We start from the raw sequence: 18,995 nt of genomic DNA, 5'->3' as shown, positions 1-18,995 counted from the left end.
AAGAATGGACCCACTATCGTTGTACCCCATATACCACACCAAACCATCACTTTTGTTGTTCCAACAGTCTTGGAGGGATCCATCCAATGTGGGTTAGTGTCAGACCAACAGCGGTGGTTTTGTTTGTTAACTTCACCATTCACATAAAAGTTTGCCTCATCACTGAACAAAATCTTCTGCGTGAACTGAGGGTCCTGTTCCAATTTTTGTTTTGCCCATTCTGCAAATTCTGTGTGCCAATCTGGGTCATCCTCATTGAGATGCTGCAGTAGCTGGAGTTTGTAAGGGTGCCATTTGTGAGCAGCTAATATCCGCCGAAGGGATGTTCGACTAATGCCACTCTCCAGTGACATGCGGCGAGTGCTACGCTGTGGGCTCTTGCTGAATGAAGCTAGGACAGCCACTGATGTTTCTTCATTAGAGACAGTTTTCTTGCGTCCACACTTTGGCAAATCCAACACTGAACCAATTTCACGAAACTTAGCAAGCAGTTTGCTAACTGTAGCATGGGAGATGGGTGGTCTCGTAGGGTGTCTTGCATTGAAATCTGCTGCAATGACCCGGTTACTGCGTTCACCAGATATCAACACAATTTCGATCCGCTCCTCACGTGTTAACCTCTTCGACATGTCAATGGCTGTGAACAAAGAGAAACTTGTAAATAACTCATGAAAGAATAAAGTTATGTTGAAACCAAGCACACCTTTGTTTTTCTTGTGACATTACCAATAAGTTTGATGTGTCACATGGCCCTCTTCCTATTGAAAAAACAAAAGTTGTATCCAAGATGGCCGACTTCTAAATGGCCACCATGGTCACCACCCATCTTGAGGAGTTTGCCCCCTCACATATACTAATGCGCCACAAACAGGACTTTAATATCACCAACCATTCCCATTTTATTACGGTGTATCCATATAAATGGCCCACCCTGTAGTTTCAATTTAATGCAGAGAGAGAGAGATATCAACTGAAAATCCAGAAAAAACACATTACAACACATTACATAAAAGAGACTTGCTAGACCACTGAATGACATTAATTTGCTTCTTCTTTAGCCACTCCTTTGTTACCTTGGTGATATTTTTTGGGTCATTGTCATGGTGTCATGACCCATCTTCAGTCTTCTGGCTGAAGGAAGGAGGTTCATTCATTGTTCCCTCAAGGCAGTGAAATCCTCCTGTACCCTTAGCAGAAAAACAAAACCATAATGTTTCCATCTCCATGCTTGACTGTGGATATGTTGTTCTTTAGGTCATACTCAGCATTTCTCCTCTTTCCAACTTGGCAGATGAAGATGACACCAAAGAGTATTATTTTGATTTCATTTGACGACAGCACTTTTTCCCAAGCCTTTTCTGAATCATTAGATGTTCACGGCAAACTTAAGACAGACCTCTACATATGCCTTCTTGAGTAGGGAGACCCCGTCGGTGCTGCATGGTGTAGTGTGTTACCAGTGGTGTTCTTGGTGACTTTGGTCCCAACTGTCTTCAGGTCATTACCAAATTACCAAATCTACCACCTTTTTCATGATCATCCTAACCCTGTGATTCAAGATCTTGCCTTGAGCACCAGACTGAGTGCAATTGATGGTCATTTTATTTCCTAATATTCACACTAGTGGTTGTCACTTTCTAACCAAGCATCTTGCAGATGGCCTTGTAGCTCCCTATGCCTTGTGCAAGTCTACAATCTTGTAATTTGTGTGCCACATGGACACACAGCCAATTTGTGGGAGCCAAAATTCAGACTGTGTTGATTCAAATACTTATTTTACTCAATGACATGCAAATCAATTTATACATTTTATGTAATGTGGGTTTTTTTCTGGATTTTTGGTTGATATTCTGTCTCTCTACACTAAAATACGAATAACATAAACAGAGACTGTTCATTAGAGTGTATGCATGTTGCAAGTTATGGACATGATGTTATTACTTCCATCTGATAGCAGTATAAATCACTGCAGATGGTTTGAAGTTCCTTCTACCATTAGAGAAAGCCAAGAGCATCCCAAAGCTTACTCCTGTGGTTCTACTCTACCCATTAATTAAGAGACCCTTCAGCAGCCACGGGTGCATTCAGTCTGTGTTACACTCATAACAAAGAGAGAGGTTACAGGGGCTGGACTGCAACTGGGCCCCAGACTAAAACAAGTACACAAACAAGATACACAAGCAGGGTATGTTAACAAGAAACAGATGAAACTAATCAAGGACAAGTTAATAGATCACAAAGTAGTGACAACTAAGGAAGCAAAACAACACATTGGGACACACAGGGAAAGTAATACTTTCAAAATAAAAAAGGGAACACAAAGAATAATCACAATTCAGTAAACCTAAATAAGACAGCTGCTGTGACCTGAACGTAGAAGATTGCAACACAACAACAGACTTACACAGACTAACAAACTTCAGAAAGGTTTTTTTGTTTTTTCTTTCGTTAGATATTCTTCTCCGTGCCAATCAATGCAAACTTTTGCCTTTTTGAGTAACTTCTCTTTTATTGATCTCCAGCTGTTACTGTAGTAAAAAAAATGTAAGCTGCAGAAAGCGTTCAAAGCCGGGATGGCTCACTTGATCATCCTGCTGGGCTTTAACTCTCAGCCCTGTAATAAAATGTTTAACTTGTCTTCATTTTCTCCTTTGCTACTGCACCCCCACCTCATTACTGTCCTCTTTTATTTCTCTCCCTTCCCACCATCTCATCTCTCTGATGTTTCCACATCACTGACGTGTTGCATGTGTATCCCTCATAGACAAAGACGAGTGCAGCAAGGACAACGGCGGCTGCCAACACGAGTGCATCAACACGGTGGGCTCCTACGTGTGTCAGTGTCGCCATGGCTTCGTGTTGCATGAGAACAAACATGACTGTAAGGAAGGTGGGTTTCATGTGCATTCACACCCACACACACACTGGCATAAAAGCACCAGAGCGCACGTGCATGCTGTCGCGCATCCACACAAGCATGTGCTCATTCATAAGAATAGCCATCATCCATCGCACAGCTCACACGCTGTCTACACACATCCACATGACAGCGGGCTTTACATTTGAAGGATTTTTTTCTCTGGCTTATATTTTTTTCACATAAAGGGACAGTTCACCCCAAAATCCAAATTCATGTATTTGTTTCTCTGGCCTGTGGCACTATTTATTCATCTAGATTGTTGAAGTGAGAGTTGTCCAGTTTTTGGGATGTCCGCTGTAGAAATGAATGCCTTATCCTGAATATAATAAAACCTTATGGCATTTCCCTTGGAGTGTGCCCCAGTGAAAAAGGAAATTGAAAAACTCAGCAGGAATGTCTTTTTTCTGAAATCATGACCTTGCTTTCTTTCTGTCAAAGTACACCAACCACCAACCAAAGAAGGCATGCAGCTAGCTAACATTAAAGCTCAGAGAGGAGACGCCATCAGTGTTTACATCCTGTCACGCTGTCACTCGCATGAGCCTCGGGACAGGTAGAGGCATTCTTCCTGTTGGGTAATGAAAAGCTTGGCAGACAGAAAGAAAATAGGTGCTGGGTGAACCTGCTTAGACCAAAACAATGCAGACAAATAAACAGCACTACAGCCCGAAGGGAACGCAAATTTAAGGTTTTATATATCAGGACATATTAAGAACAAATTAGTCCTCAGCAGGTCTTAAAATGAGGTAAATACAACCTCAGGTGAACTTCAAAACATGACATATTACACAACGTTACCATTTCTTTAACAAAAACTGAGACAAAATGCAGAAGGAGTCATCACATGATGTGAGATGATGTGAGAGACTGATAAAGTTACCACCAGCTGAGGTATTTCTCCTAGCTAAGGAATGACGGGGCGCACTTTGTCTTTCACATACTGTTTCTGCATTTTTGTTAAATAAACAGTGTCATATGTCATGCATTGTTATTCATCTCAGGTTGTATTTACCTCATTTTAAGAGCTGCTAAAGTCAAGATAACTTTTTAAAATTATGTCCTGATATGTAAAACTGTAGAACTGACAGAGACTACACTTTCTTTTTAATGTGACTGTGTTTTCAGTTTTGGGGTGAACTGCTTGTTTAAGTTGCAGACAGTCTTTCTTTAGGCTAATTAGTCTCAGCTTTTAAATCAAAAAGTGTCAAGTGTTCACCTCATTGACTTGATATGTCCGATCCTGGAACAATAAACGCAACCCTCTACCAGGGGAGATTTAGGACAACATCAGCAAAAATTAAAAACTTAATTATATATTAAGAGTATTTATTTTGTGTAGTGAGACTGAAAATGAAACAGCTTTCACATTGACATTTACTGGCCCTGAAGGGCAGTTGGCTTACACTGGACTCACTTGGACTTTTCTTAAAGGACATTCCTGAAACAGAAACACACCAAGTCCAAATTAATTACCACAGAAATGTCCCACAAAACTGTGACATTATAAATTATATGTAGGGGATTAAATTCAGGAGATGCTCCACTCTGAACAACTTGATACTCTTGAACTTTTCTCAGATGACCTAAAAACCAGTTGGCAGTCTCTAAAACTCTGTTCACTGTGATGTGTGTGAGAAACGGACAAAGGGTGGAAAAAAGTTTTAGTTTGACAGAAAACATTATTTATTAAAAGTTATTTGCACTTTCACACACACACTCGCACACACACACACACACCCTGCTGAATGGCCATATTATACACAGCTCTTTGAAGTTGAACTTTTGAACACGTACACACACACTCACAACATCAGCACTGACATACACACCTCACTAAAGACTCCCCGTGATGCTCATAAAAAAGACTCATGTTTCAAACATCTGGGACCTTGAAAGCTTTGCGTGTAGCGTTGTCTTCCTGTGTGTACATGTGTGTTTATATGTGCACAACACCAGTGTAAGCTAGCCTTGCCGTGTCATACTAATTCATATTCCCGTCACACGGCCTGTGCCCCTGTTTATATACATACATGAGCTTCAGCGTGTTTGAGAAGATTTCAGCAATTGTTGTTACACCCTGGATTCATCATTAAGCACAATTGTTACACACCGTTATGGCTTTTCACATCAGTGGGAAATATAAAAAATGACACACGGCATCCTTTAAAGTCTCAGGGATCTCATTTTAAACTCTTGCAATGACTTTGAAACTGTTAGTTTCTACCAGCAACTTGATCAGATTGTACCCATGGCTCTATCTGTAACATAAGATGTTACACTCTTCTGTAAAAACAAAACTGTGTGGAGATTTTGACATCTGTATGTGATACTTTGCATGCTAGGAAAAAAAAGCTTTTTCAGGCCCATGTGTTGTTCTTGTGGATGCCATTTCATGCTGTACATGAGTTTGGTTTTCCTGAGAAATAAAAGCCATCACCTTCAAACACATCGTCTTTGTCGTGTGCATGCCTTTTGCCTCCCCGCACCTTCATAAAGCCATAGCATTTGTCTCATTAAAATCGAATGCATGAAAATGCCATGTGTGACTGTGTGTGGGCTGCTCTGGACAGCTTTAACCTGAGACAGACTCCAGGAGGAAAGTAGTCAGTGTTAACAAGCAGCTCCTGTGTGTTCCCAGACTCGTCCATCAGTGACAAATGAAGTGCAGCTGATATTTTTCAGTACGCTTTCTGAGATTCTGTGGCAACAAAGAGCTGACTGCTGAGTAAGATTTTCTATACTGTAATGAGTAGGTGGAGCTGACAAAGCCTTAAAATCAAAGAAAGTGGGTCAAATGACAGAGTAGTCATCAGGAATGAAACAAAAACCACTGAGTTTGATACTTGTCCAATGAATGCAATGGTGTTTGGAAAAGCATTCAATCTTAAACAGACTCTGAATGTTACATATGCAGGTATGGTTACACAAATGTACACTATTTGTCAGTCTAAAGTCACTGAATGCATATAGAAAGCATCCAGGCCCACCTCCTCTCCCAAATCCAAAATAATGATATGGTTGTTACTTTAATTACTGTATACAAATAAATAGTGTACCTATATAAATGTACTCAGCTATTCTGTTACCACTACAGTTATGCTCTATCATGTTGCTGTTTAGGTGTAAGCTTTTCAGTTCTTTAAGCAGTTCTGTATGCCGGTACAGTATAGAAAGTGCAAAGGTCCCACTGCAGTGTTTGTGCAAAGCTTGCTGCCAATTTCAAGTGAAACCCACTCTGAACTTGTCACCAGGATGTGCTTCTTTGAAATCTTCTTCTCTCATTTAGTTCTTGTGTTTCTCTCCTTCCTGTTCCTTTTCCATTTCCTCTGACCTTTTCCTGTGCAGCCATGATTTTTAAACTTCCTCTCTGTGTGTGCTCTTGCGTGTTTGTGTGTGTGTCTCCAGCCGAGTGTGAGCACAAGATCCACAGTCCCAGTGGGACCCTGAGCAGCCCAAACTGGCCAGACAAGTACCCCAGCCGGAAAGAGTGCACCTGGGACATCACAGCCACACCGGGACACAGAGTCAAAATTGTAAGTGTGCATCACGTAAAAACGGGTTCAACATTGTCAGGCTTTTCTTTCTCTGTGTGTTTTTCCTGGAAATCACAGGAATGCCACCCCACTGTAACGACGCACCGTTCTGTCTGTGGGGTCATCTTGTATGTTAAAGCCTTGGGTTGGCTTCTCCTCTTGCTACACAGTCTTCTCCTTTCGTGTTCCACTTATGAAACCCAAATGTGAATGAGGGAGAAAGTGCATGTTTGTATATTTGGGCTAACTGTGAGTGAGTGTTCATGCATTAGAGAAAGGCCTTGGGCAGTGGCCATCTGTGTCAGTGTGCCTTTCTATGCCTGTGTATGCATGTGTGCTGCCTACACACACACACACACACACACACACACACACACACACACACACATACATACATACATACATACATACAAAGTCTTTTGCGTATTTTCTAATGTGGTGCACATGTATGTATTTATAAGACACCATTAAAATTGAGCTCCAGTACCATTTGGTGAAGTGTTTGTTTCTGCTGCAGAAACTCAGACATTTCAGTGCTGCCTCTCTAGAGAAAGTGATGTGAGAATTGCAAACTAAGCATAGTTTTAGCTCCAAGACAAATCTGAATGGTTATTTGGTCCTTGGCAGTTTAGGAAGTCATTTAAAGGGAGAATATCTGACTCTGAACTTTTTCTTGATGGAGGTGATGCCAGGGGCAATGATAATGGTCTATCTGTGTGGAGTTTGCATTTCTCCCCATGCTTGCATGGGTTCTCTCTGGGTACTCCGGCTTTCTCCCACAGTCCACAGACATGCAGTTTGTGGGGTCAATTGATGATTCTAAATTGCCCATAGGTGTGATTGGTTGTCTGTCTCTCTGCATTAGCCATGCAACAGACTGGCGACCTATCCAGGGTGTACCCCTGCCTTTTCAGCCCCCCTGAATTGGATAAGTGGAAGAGAATGGATGGATAGAGATGAAGACACGTCAGAACAACAAAACAGAAAACCAGTGATGACATACAATCTTTGTTTTCTTTCACTTCAGATGATAAAATGACAGCTGATGTTTGTCTTCAGCTTCTAAAAATGTTCATCTTGACCAAACATTTTATTTAAGAACGTAATAAAGCACAACACAGGTGCACTAAAACATGTTGAGATGATGCTGTGAAGAAGAAATAACCTTACTTTACATCATGACTGCTTTCACTGTTTGGCCAAGAAATGTTGCAAAAAGATGATTATTTGTAACTGTCTCTTCAATATATTAATAATTTAGTTTATAAATTTCAAAAGTTCAGAAAATAGCAGTCCACCAAAGATAAACTATAACATGTATTGTGACTTGTTACGAATATTAGTAAGACTTCTCAATTATGAAGCCAAAATTGGTTTGAGTTTTAGTAGCATTTAAGGTTAAAGAATGGCTTTAATCTGTTAATTATTGCAGCCTTCAGGTAACTTTCTGTTAGTTGACTGTTAGAATACTACTTTTACTTTCTAAAGGTATGAACGTCATAAGTGCAGAGCTCAAATTTGGTCTGACAAGGGACTAAATAACGGGAGGAGCAACCTGGCCTCTAATTGGCTTGTGGAGTTGTGTTCTGAATCAGTACTCCTACAGTACTGGTTAGAATTTAATCATATTTACACAAAATAACCACCTAACACAGGGGTGTCAAAGATAAGGTTCAGTGGCCACAATCAGACTGACACTAGACTCCAATCTGGCCCACTGAATGACTGAAAATGTGAATGCCGGTATACATGTTAGACATTTTATTGTAGTTTTACAGCTTTTACTACTGATAAAGTCATCCTCCATGGCCATTCATACTACACCAAATTAAACAATTAGATTACAGAAAAGTTCTGTTTTTTCACCATCTACTCTAGAACTACTATGAGTCTACGGTGCAAAAGAGACATTTTCTGTAAAATAACAAAAACTTTGTTTAATATATACTACGAGCTGCAGAAATTTCTCCATAATTTTACACCTTTATTTTTCACAGTTTAATCTGACGTTGTGTTCTTATGTAGAAAAAAAAAGAGAGGTAAATTGTTGACATTGTGAGGCAGCATGGTGGTGTGGTTAGCACTGTTGCCTTGCAGCAAGAAGTTCCTAAGTTTTACAAGAAGTTTGCATGTTCTCCCCGTGTTTGCATGGGTTCTCTGCGGGTAGTCTGGCTTCCTTCCATGTCCAAGGACATGCAGTTATTGGGGTTAGGTTAATTGGTGATTCTAAATTAGCCCATAGATGTGAATGGTTGTCTGTCTCTGTGTTAGCCCTGCGTCAGACTGGTGACCTGTCCAGGGTATATCCCGTCTCCAGGCCCCTCCAACGGTCCTGATAAGGATGAGCGGAAAAGAATGGATGCATTGTTGAAATTGCACTTCTTTATCTTATATCTTAAGATCTTAAGATATAAGAGATTAAATGTGTAGTAAAATTTCATTGCACTGACAGAAAGGGGAGTTTCACTGGCCGGCCCACCAGAGATCAAAGCATGACACCTACAATGTAAAATGTAATGCAAATGAGTTTAATATCCCTGCCCTAACAGGTCTTCACACAGTCTGTGTTCAAGGTCAAGGTCACATTTGTCATTTTAGAGGCAATAACCTGTGAATTGTGATTGATTATGAGCCAGATGAGCTACTGCGTCACCGATATTCTCGTATAAAAACACTGCCGTGAGCATATTTAAACAACAGGGTAGAGTGCCTGTGTTATCAGCTTGTCTAGCAAGGCTCATCCACTGTATGGGTGCACAAAACAGACACAGGAACCTGCTACAGCAATAGTCCACTTCTGTGACTAGCAGACCTCTGCCAGCTACAGTACAGCCATCTATGTCAGCCGCCCTCACCAAAACAGCCACTCTTTTAATCATGGATAATTTGAAGTCTTAATGCAATTTAAATGGGGGATAAAGCTGTTTATTTCAGATGTAATGTAGATGTTGGGCTTTTTATCGTGAAGGTCTGTGTGGATTGACTAACTTTTCAAACAATCCTTGTGTTGGCTTCATGTTTCAGCTCCAGAGGCTGGTCCTCACAAAGATTTCAAAGAAAAAAAAAAATAAAAAAAAAAATACAGAAGATGGAAATCACTCACATGCTCACATTTACACAGGATGCTTTAGATAATCCTCCTAAAGTCATGTTCCCATGCATGTGTCTCTCTCTCTCTCTCTCTCACACACACACACACACATGCACACACACACACACACACCCTGCTGAAAGGATGCATTATACATTTGGCTCTTCACCTTACTTCCACTCTGCAGCCACAATATGGGCTTGTTATCAAAACTGTCATCCACCGTCATTTAGTTTTTGATAATCTCTAATGACCGCTTATGTAACCAAAACACATTACATCATCATCTGCGATAGCACAGTTACGAGGTTTTGCTCCCGTTTTGAACGTAACTTTGTAACTTTATGTGATTCAAATGATACTAAATACACACTCCTTTGTTTTTATGTTTTTAACATTACTTGTTGTTTTGTGCACTTTAGCTTTACATATATCTGTGAGGACCAGTTTTAAATTTTAGACTCGAGGAGTGAGGGCATTTTTGTTTTTGTTTTTTTTAGGGGGAGTTGAATTAGGTCAGGCATTAAAATTCATTTCATTTAGTGTTACAGATCAGCTTAGAAGCAGGGTAAGGGCTAAGGTTATGCATGGGTAAAGAGAGAGATCACACCAAAATCAAACCGATGTATTCCCCTTATGATGGATTTTGAGGGGGTTTTTGTAGTTGTATGTTAGCAAACTCTCTTTTCAATAAAGTCCTATGCATTTCAGTGAGTATGCACAAAGACATGAGTACAAATGTGTGCATATAATAAATAGGGGTGCTCTCTTTCTCCACAGTAATGACATCAAAGAAGGACATATAAAATGCCAGAAATCTGAACATGGCATTAGGATAATTTAATTATTCCTCACTCTGTCTGGCACACACACACAACTTGCCTGGATGTAGTACACGGCTCAAGTCAGACCATCAAACCAGTGTCTCGCTTGAGGTATGGTTAGAAACATCTGGAAGCCATCACGACCTCAGAATCAAACACTTCCCATCTGTGTAATGAAATCCACGCATCAGCCCACCTTCACCCTCCTTTCTGCTTCAACTCAGTTGGTTTATGGAAAAAAAGAAGAAAAAAAATCAGAGTGTTGTGATGGTTATGGTGACGTGACAGAGACAATCCAGTGTGTGACTGTGTGGGAGCGAGGCCTGCAAGGTGTTATGACTCAGCTCACGGTGACATGATTGGATTATAAATCGTGACACTGTGTACATGCTTGTCCGCGTGGAGGCATTGCATGGGCCAGGGGTTTCTTCTCTGACGCTTAGAAAGAAAATAGCATTTATTTTCTAAAACGAGATCGTATCAGTGAGTGACGTTTGATGAAGGAATGTTTGGAAAGATAGCCGACAGACTGATAGATTAACAGCCTAAACATGATATGCAGCATCCTGCATCTTTCATTAAAAAAAACAACCCAGTGTAATATATCATGCAGCACGGACAATGCCAGGAATTATTTTTAATCTGCCACAAATGGGAGAAAGAAAATGAAATCAGAAATAAATATGGGCTTGAGGATACAGTGTGTATTTTCTTTTGTATTGTGGCCTCAGCTCATTTTAATTACTTCCTAATAACTTCACTTTGCTTTGGGATTTCTTAGACTGACAGTACTATTGACCAGGGATGTTTGGGAAGCTTTAAGCATGCCCCTGACAGGCAGTCAGTTAGTTCATTGGGGACGGAATTTGGGTATCTAATGCTTAATTAAAACCCAATAACAGTGCAATAATGCATTTCCATTCCAGCTACATTAACTCATGTTTACTTCTCTGTGTTTAAAAAATGATTTGATGCTTAATGAAAGACTCACCGTGAAGATATTTCTTTATAAAAACAAACAATACATTTGGAAATAATCCATTCTCTTCCTTCAGTCTGCTCTTCTTTGTGTTTATTTTTTCCTTCAGCTCGCACATGTTGTCTACATTCCTGAGTTCTATAAATAATTCTTTAAAATAATAAAGCCCTCACATTTTCAGGCTTTGTAAACACTACAAAAATATTTTTCGTACCTACAAGCTTGTTGATCTCCGAGTTCTGCTCTTCGTGCCTCACATGGACAAATTTAATCTGCTTTACGGAGCCAAGCAAGCAGATAAAGTTAAGCCCTTTCCTTCAACAGCACCTGGATGAAGAAGTGAGATGGAAAAGTGACTTGAACAACTTTAGGGATTTTATTCGTGCCGTTCTCCAACTAATGTCGCTCAGAGAGACCGGTGAGGGACCTCAGAATTGCCTGCCTGTTGCCAGGATGATACAAATTCAGGAAAAGAGAGATTAGATTAGTAGTGCAGCATCTTTACGAAAGGGTTCTTGCATATTTATAGATTTTTGGGAGCGTGTTGCCTTCACTGGATACCAGAAACAGATCGAAAACAAAGGGAAAAGAGAGATAGTGAAAACAGCAAAATGAAATTCAGCAAAGATGTAGTGCCAAGAGTTAAATCAAGAACTCAGCTTTAGATGTAGTTTTCTTGACCTGCTACAAGGGTGACAAACATAAGGCCCAGGGGCAGAATCAGCCCAACACAGACTCCAATCCGGCCCACTGAACAGCTTTGGAAAACATGAAGGAGCACATACATTTTGGACTTTTTACTTTAACAGCCTTTTCTATTGATAAAGATGCCCCCAATGCCCCATTCATACTCTACCAAAGTAATTAAGTAGTAGATAAACAATTACATGACAGAAAAGTAGATCCACGTTGAAAAAAGAGAGGACATAATCTGTGCATTAACAAAAACATCTTGTTTTAAATTTATTAAACAGTCTGGCCAATGACCAGAACTTCATCTAAAAGTTTAGAATAGAATAGAATAGAATAGAATAGAATAGAATAGAATAGAATAATCCTTTAATTGTCCCACAAGGGGAAATTTGGGTGTAACAGCAGCAAGAAAGACACATATACAAACAAACAGTACACAGGACACAGAACAGAAACATACACAATTTTTACATATTTACATCAAGGACAAGGACATTACACAATCATTTCTTACAGTTTAAGAGATGTGCTGACATATTTCTTTCTTTTATCACAGCAGCATTTCTTTATCATGTAGAAAACCTGACACAAACTTCTACACACCAGACAAAAGGGGATTTTCACTGGTCCGGCCCATGATGTAAAACGAGTTGGACATCCGTGATCTAGCATATGACACCATAAGCATGCTACCATCACTCAGAGCTGTAAAACCCTAAGATTCAATTCTCAGAGCGACAACTTACCAGTATTTTAGAATTAAAGCCATGCCTATTAATGAAATGAATTGCTTGGTAAAGACTGGTCACCTGCCAGCCAATCATGCAGATACATGTGTAAGTTCATGATTTCATCAATAGAGAACTGTATCGACACCACCTTGTGTTAAAGGTCGCTCTCAGCACTTTTGCGAATATCGGAAGTATCCTTTTGAGTATGTCTGGTAGCTCCTCTTGTCCTAACACCCACTCATTCATTCATTTTCCGTCTCTGCAATTCTCCCCGCTTCCTTCTTTTCAGACCTTTAATGAGTTTGAGATCGAGCAGCATCAGGAATGTGCCTATGACCATCTGGAGGCGTTTGACGGGGACAGTGACACAGCGGCCATCTTGGGGCGACTGTGTGGCAGTAAGATCCCGGAGTCGCTGGTGTCCACTGGCAACAAGATGTACCTTCGTTTCATTTCTGACGCCTCAGTGCAAAGGAAGGGTTTCCAAGCTTCACACTCAACAGGTCTGTGGCCATATAAATATCCTTATGTAGTAAATAAAGCAGCATTTTAAGTCTGTTCTTGGAACACTGTGCAAGACCATATCTGTTGAGAGCATCACTCAAAGTCATCAGCTTAATCCTCTTGAAGTTAGGAGTAATGTCCCCCTCTAGTGGTTTTTAACAGCACGTGCATGCTGAAATAACCCTTCATGAAATCCAACTTTAGTTCTTCACTGCTGGGAAGAACAAAAAGTGCCCCCAAAACCCATTTTTTTCATACTTTTTTCTTTCTTTGTGCCTCTTTAGAGTGTGGAGGTCGGCTGAAAGCAGAAGCTCATCAGAAGAACCTTTACTCCCACTCCCAGTTCGGAGACAACAATTATCCGGGTCACACTGACTGCGAGTGGCTGCTGACGGCAGAACAGGGCTACGGCATCGAGCTCAGCTTCATTACATTTGAGGTTGAGGAGGAGGCCGACTGTGGTTATGACTACATCGAGCTCTATAATGGATATGATGCCAACTCACACCGACTGGGACGCTTCTGCGGTTCAGGGGTGAGTCACCGTTATTTTCAGGGAGGTCTCTGAGTTCTGTAAACTTGAAAGACTTGTGGAGGACTCGCCACATGTTTTAGTGGTCGACAATGAAACACTTCAGGTTAGACATTAGAGTTTGCTTTGGCACTTTGAGTCAGTGAAGCTTTAACTAGTTTTATAAATGTGCATTGTATTACTTTGCAATGTTAACTTTTGCAGCGTGCAGCGATTTATTGAAATGTGCAAACATACATAGGAAATGCAGTATATAAGGCAGTTTTAATTAGCTTGAAAGTCCACTTTTATTCTTCAACATAGCCTGAACTCTATTAGGCAGCTTTCTTTTCATTTCTTTAAGTAGTCTTCAGGAATAATTCTCCAGGCTTCTTGAAGGGCAGTCAAAGCTCCTCTTTGGATGATCCCACACTGCTTCAGTAATGGTGGGGAAGCCAGTCCATGATAGTGTTACATTGTGTGTTTTTCTATCCAGATATGCTTTTTACTGCATTGACAGTGTGTTTGAGATCATTGTCATGCTAAAAATGAAGCTGTCTACCAATCAGACAATGTCCAGATGATATAATGCGTGGTGGAACCAAGTGTGATGATACATTACTGCATTCATAATTTCATCAATTTTGACACCTGTGCCATATTTTATAAATTCAACAAACAGGTTTCTCATAACAAATTGCCTAAATTTATGATTTAAGACTTGTTCTTTGCTAAGTTATCTGTTTTGTGTATATACAACACTGTTTCATCCATTGAGAAGGTGTTTTTTAATGCTTGAATGAATCATATGTCAGTGTAAGTGGCTTAACAAACAAAAACAACATCATTGTGAAAATGTTCAGGTACAAGGACTGAAAATTTGTGAAAAAGCAGCCAATGTCCAATAAAAAAAACTTTAAAAGACCTTCAGAAAGCCTGGATAAGTGTTGCTTAAAAGCACTTTAGAAAAGCACAAGAAAGTCTGGCTGCTTGGAAGCAAAATATATAGAAATTAGTCAAGACGTGGATCAAAACTTTTGCATAGTACTGTATACTGAAATATATAAAAACAACCTCTTCACTGTGTGTCTGTTGTCCCTTCCTCAGCCTAGAGAGGGGATTTACTCACCTGGAGATGCTATGCTGATCCGTTTCCATAGCGACGACACAATAAGCAAGAAGGGCTTCCACATCCTCTACACGAGCACCAAGTTCCAGGAGAACCTTCACACCAGGAAATGACTACAGTCGTAGCCCGTAACCTCTGACCTCTGTGCAGCCCCAGCCACTGTTACCCTGACCTTCACCACGGCAATGAGAAAAGTACAGCTCGTCCCCTCTTGGCCAGCTATGAGAAGAAGATGACTCTTCTGTGGATATCTGTCTCCCTCTGTGGCTCCACACAGGTCACTGCACTCCGAGATGAGGCGGGGAAAAAACATCGAGACTTATCAGCAAACACTTGGGGGATTGCGCTGATGACCGCGCGAGCTGTTTTCACGGAGGAGATGGTTTCGTTACCGCACATCAAAGCTATGTGATCAGTACAGGACGACAGGGTTGCAGGAGATCCATATAGATTCACTGAGATACCCGGAGCTGAACAAATGCAAATAAAAAGCACAAACACTAGTTTCATATTCGGAGATATAAACCACGGATGCCAAAGAAACTAAAGAACTTAAAAATGCATCCAAGGAGGGAGTCCAGAGTCTGGAACCGTGCGACGTACTGTGATCAGACGGCTGCTTATCACCCACAGTAACCCTCGACAAACTGCTGACAAACATTTTTATTGCCTTTGAGGCCTGGGAACTGGTCTCTTCAGCCCAGCTCAGAACGGCTGCAGATTATTTTATTCCATGTCTTTGTATCGTAAAACTCATTGTGTTTACTGTGTGTGTGCGCGTGCGTGTGTGTGTGTGGGGGGGGGACAAAGAGGCTTGAGTCTGACCTTTGCCCTTTTTGTTGTTTTTCTTGCTTACAGCTTATGCAGATTGTGGAATAAAAGAAAATAAAGAATATTAAATGCAAATAAAGACTTCCAAAACAATGTGTGATGTTAATGTTAAGCCTCACTGTAAGTTGTGGGTGTGTCCAGTTGCCCTTCCTCCACAGTGAACATGTGATTTTCTTTTTTTCTTCTTCTTCCCCAGTGGATAGCAGAAGGGAATATTTTACACAGCTGTCTCTTGAAAGTCAGTGACTGAAGGAGAGATTCCCATGGTGCTAAAAATAAAGAATACACTGAAAGACTGAATGGAGGCTTTCAAATGGAGACAGCGTGCAAACAGCACTCTGCAATCAACAGCACTAGTCCTATGGAACTACAATATTGCCTTAGAACCAAATGTATGCTATCGGACGTCGCTCTTACGCTCTTGCACAGGCGTCTCGTGTCGGAGCCATGTTTTGATTTGTTTGGTGAGATTGGTTTTATTGTAAAAAAAAATAGCAACAACAAAAGAACATGGGACGTGAAGTCTGGGTGTGAGACGGTATCTGCAGTGCATGTGTGTTTGTGTCACTTTCGTGGTTACATGCACACACACTCGTGTTTTTTGTGCATTTAGGGGAAAAAAGGACAATTCGAAGGATATGTGCTGCAAATGAGCTGCGTTGTTTCTCTTAATGTGTTGTAGGTGATTCTCTGTGCGTGTGTGTCTTTTAAGTTGTGTGTTTTTAAGTTGAATCTCTCATTGCTGTATGTGCCAAGCTCCAGGTGACCCTGATCCCACTGTTAACTGTAGTTTTTGCTTTATCGTTCCACCTCTGGGTCTGACATGACGTCCTCTGCATCGGTCATTAAAATACACACAGGCTAAAGCCACACTCGTGTTCTCTTTGTCTTTTGTTTTTAAAGGAAATATTAATCTGTTCATAAAATCCCAGCGTTTACCTTGAGGTAGTTATCATGTGACAGCATGATATCCGATATCTGAAACCTTCTCACAGCATTACTTTCCCACTTTTTCGGGGATGGCAGAACATTTTCTGAGAATTTCAAATGAGTCTAAGACCAAACCTGACCCTAAATCTATTTTTGAGATAATAACCCATAATTTGGACTTATTTAAGTAAATACATCAAGATTCGGTGTCAGAAACAAGCTTCCATATGGATTTTCACTGAATTTGGTGATCAAATTTATAGTCATCAGACAATGAACCAGTTTTTGTGACTTCATCACTTATCCAGTGACATATATTGTATTTTATAAAACCTCAATTTAAGACTTGACTTGTTGACTGGGTCTGAGACTGTTGGGCAGCTGGGTCCTTTCTGTGCTGTCAGCAGGGGTCAGCCTGCATTCATTTAAATAACCTGCCACCGAAAATGTTTTAATGATGTTACAGCATCGTGTTTTACCAACACGATCACTTTTAGTGATCATTTTAAAAAGATTTTCAGAGAAACTTCAGAGAATGCTTTTGGGAACAAAGTAAAACATAAAGCCCTGTGACTTTCAGAAGGGCAGAAACCTATTTAAGGTATGTCTTATAGGGCAGTGGATCACAGAGCTAACACACAGAAAAACAATCACAGTCAAGTCAACAAGCAAACCCACACTGGCAGTACAGATGAACTCTATCTTTGTTACTGGATTAAATTTAAATTTCATTGTTCAATAATTGTTTATATATAAAAGAAAAAACAAAATCGTGGATCATCAGTTCTATTTGTCATGCTGAAAATATGAATTCCTCATTGTCCTCTAAAATTAAATTGTAGAAGATTTGTCTTGGTTTGACAAGTTGCCATGGAAACATAAGGGTTTCTCATACATGCTGTTTTTTCCATTATTACTTTTGACCCTGACACCTTGTTCTTGACCTTTGGATGCAGTATGCACCTGCAGCTCGAATGCCTGCTTTCTACCTTTCCGCATTTCGAGATGAATTCCTGATTTGTGTCTTCTTATAGTCTTCCGATGCTTTATTCTCTGGCTTCAACTCTTAATTCAAACACTGCTATTTGTATATTTAACGATGCTTACACAACGTGCCAGAGCGGGAGACGTGATTGGACAGCTGCTGATCACACAGGAACGTCATCACAGAGCTAAGTAACAGTCGTCCAATGAGATTTTGGACTTTGACGCTATTAAATAATTTTATACTTTTAAATAAACTGGTAAAAAAAATCTATAAGTATTCAAGTGGCGCACACTCCGCATAAAAACACACAGCCACAGAGAACAGCAGTCCACTCGCTCTTGTGAATTAGTTTTTTCTGTCTTTGTGGGACTCCTGTAAACATAAAAAAACCCCGCAGCTTTCAAGCATGAGAAGATCTTAACTCATCTTACCTTTATAAGATCAATTTAATGAGCTTCACTTATCTCTCATTCGGCGCAACAAACTCCCAACAGTTTGATTCCGCTGCTTTACCAGGAGACAACCACTAGAGTGCGCCCTTAATGAGTTTTTTAAAGGTCAGAGCCCCCAAAAATAAAAGAAATAAATTTTTTATTAGAAATCTGTTTTTCTGGTATTCTCCCAGATGAACACGACACTGATTAGAAATATTTAAAACTCTTGAATAATCTTTTAAAGGCAAACAAGGCTGTTAATTTTTCATCATGGGGAAAACTTTCATGTACATGCTGTACAACACTTTTTACACTTTTTAGTCTTTAAAATGAGAAAATTAAACCATAAACTTCTGGACACCTTAAAGCGTCCCTTCATGCTTGTTTCCCAATATTGCTGCAGTAGTGTGTTAGAGCTGTGTTTGTCTCCACCTACAGTTCACCCAGAGAACTGCAGCCAGACTGATGTAACCATCTCTCAACGTTTTAGGGTGAAAAACGAGCAAACATCACGCTTTCTTGTACACTGGTCCAAAATATTGTACAATTTATTATTTAAAAGATAGATCTGTTTATTAAAAGGCTTTGAAACCTGATAGAGATCTGAAACATTTTTGTTTTGAATTGAAGGAAAGGCTTTTTAAATGAATACCATAGAGACTACAGCTCCTTCCACTTGGGTTGGAAGACTTTATGCCCTTTAAGGCAGTAGTGCTGGGCTTACAATTTCAGCTTTGCAAGACACCTTTTGTGTTATAGAGTTATAAATGACTGATTTTGTGGTCAAAAACAAACAAACAAAAATTTGAAAATCTCCGTGCCTTTTTTTTTCTCTAAACAAACATCAACAACTGCTTAGTTACTGTAGCTGTACTCATACAGTTTATGAACTCTGCC

General features: G+C 40.1%; 1 protein-coding gene across 3 annotated transcripts in view; it reads left to right on the top strand.

The window, feature by feature from the left end:
* tll1 (tolloid-like 1) overlaps positions 1–16,618 on the top strand; it is a 58,831-nt gene extending 42,213 nt beyond the window's left edge. For all 3 annotated transcript variants that reach the window (XM_013274116.3, XM_025908290.1, XM_003449690.5), the window contains 5 exons: positions 2,765–2,890; positions 6,326–6,453; positions 13,061–13,274; positions 13,560–13,810; positions 14,894–16,618. In XM_013274116.3, the coding sequence (XP_013129570.1) occupies positions 2,765–2,890; positions 6,326–6,453; positions 13,061–13,274; positions 13,560–13,810; positions 14,894–15,028 (854 nt within the window). In that variant the 3' untranslated portion in view covers positions 15,029–16,618. The remainder of the gene's footprint in view (positions 1–2,764; positions 2,891–6,325; positions 6,454–13,060; positions 13,275–13,559; positions 13,811–14,893) is intronic.
* Positions 16,619–18,995: the final 2,377 nt, after the last annotated feature.

The sequence above is a fragment of the Oreochromis niloticus genome, linkage group LG6 (genome assembly GCF_001858045.2).
Source record: "Oreochromis niloticus isolate F11D_XX linkage group LG6, O_niloticus_UMD_NMBU, whole genome shotgun sequence".
In the NCBI taxonomy this organism is placed as follows: domain Eukaryota; kingdom Metazoa; phylum Chordata; class Actinopteri; order Cichliformes; family Cichlidae; genus Oreochromis; species Oreochromis niloticus.
This window is presented reverse-complemented; position numbering and strand designations above follow the sequence as displayed.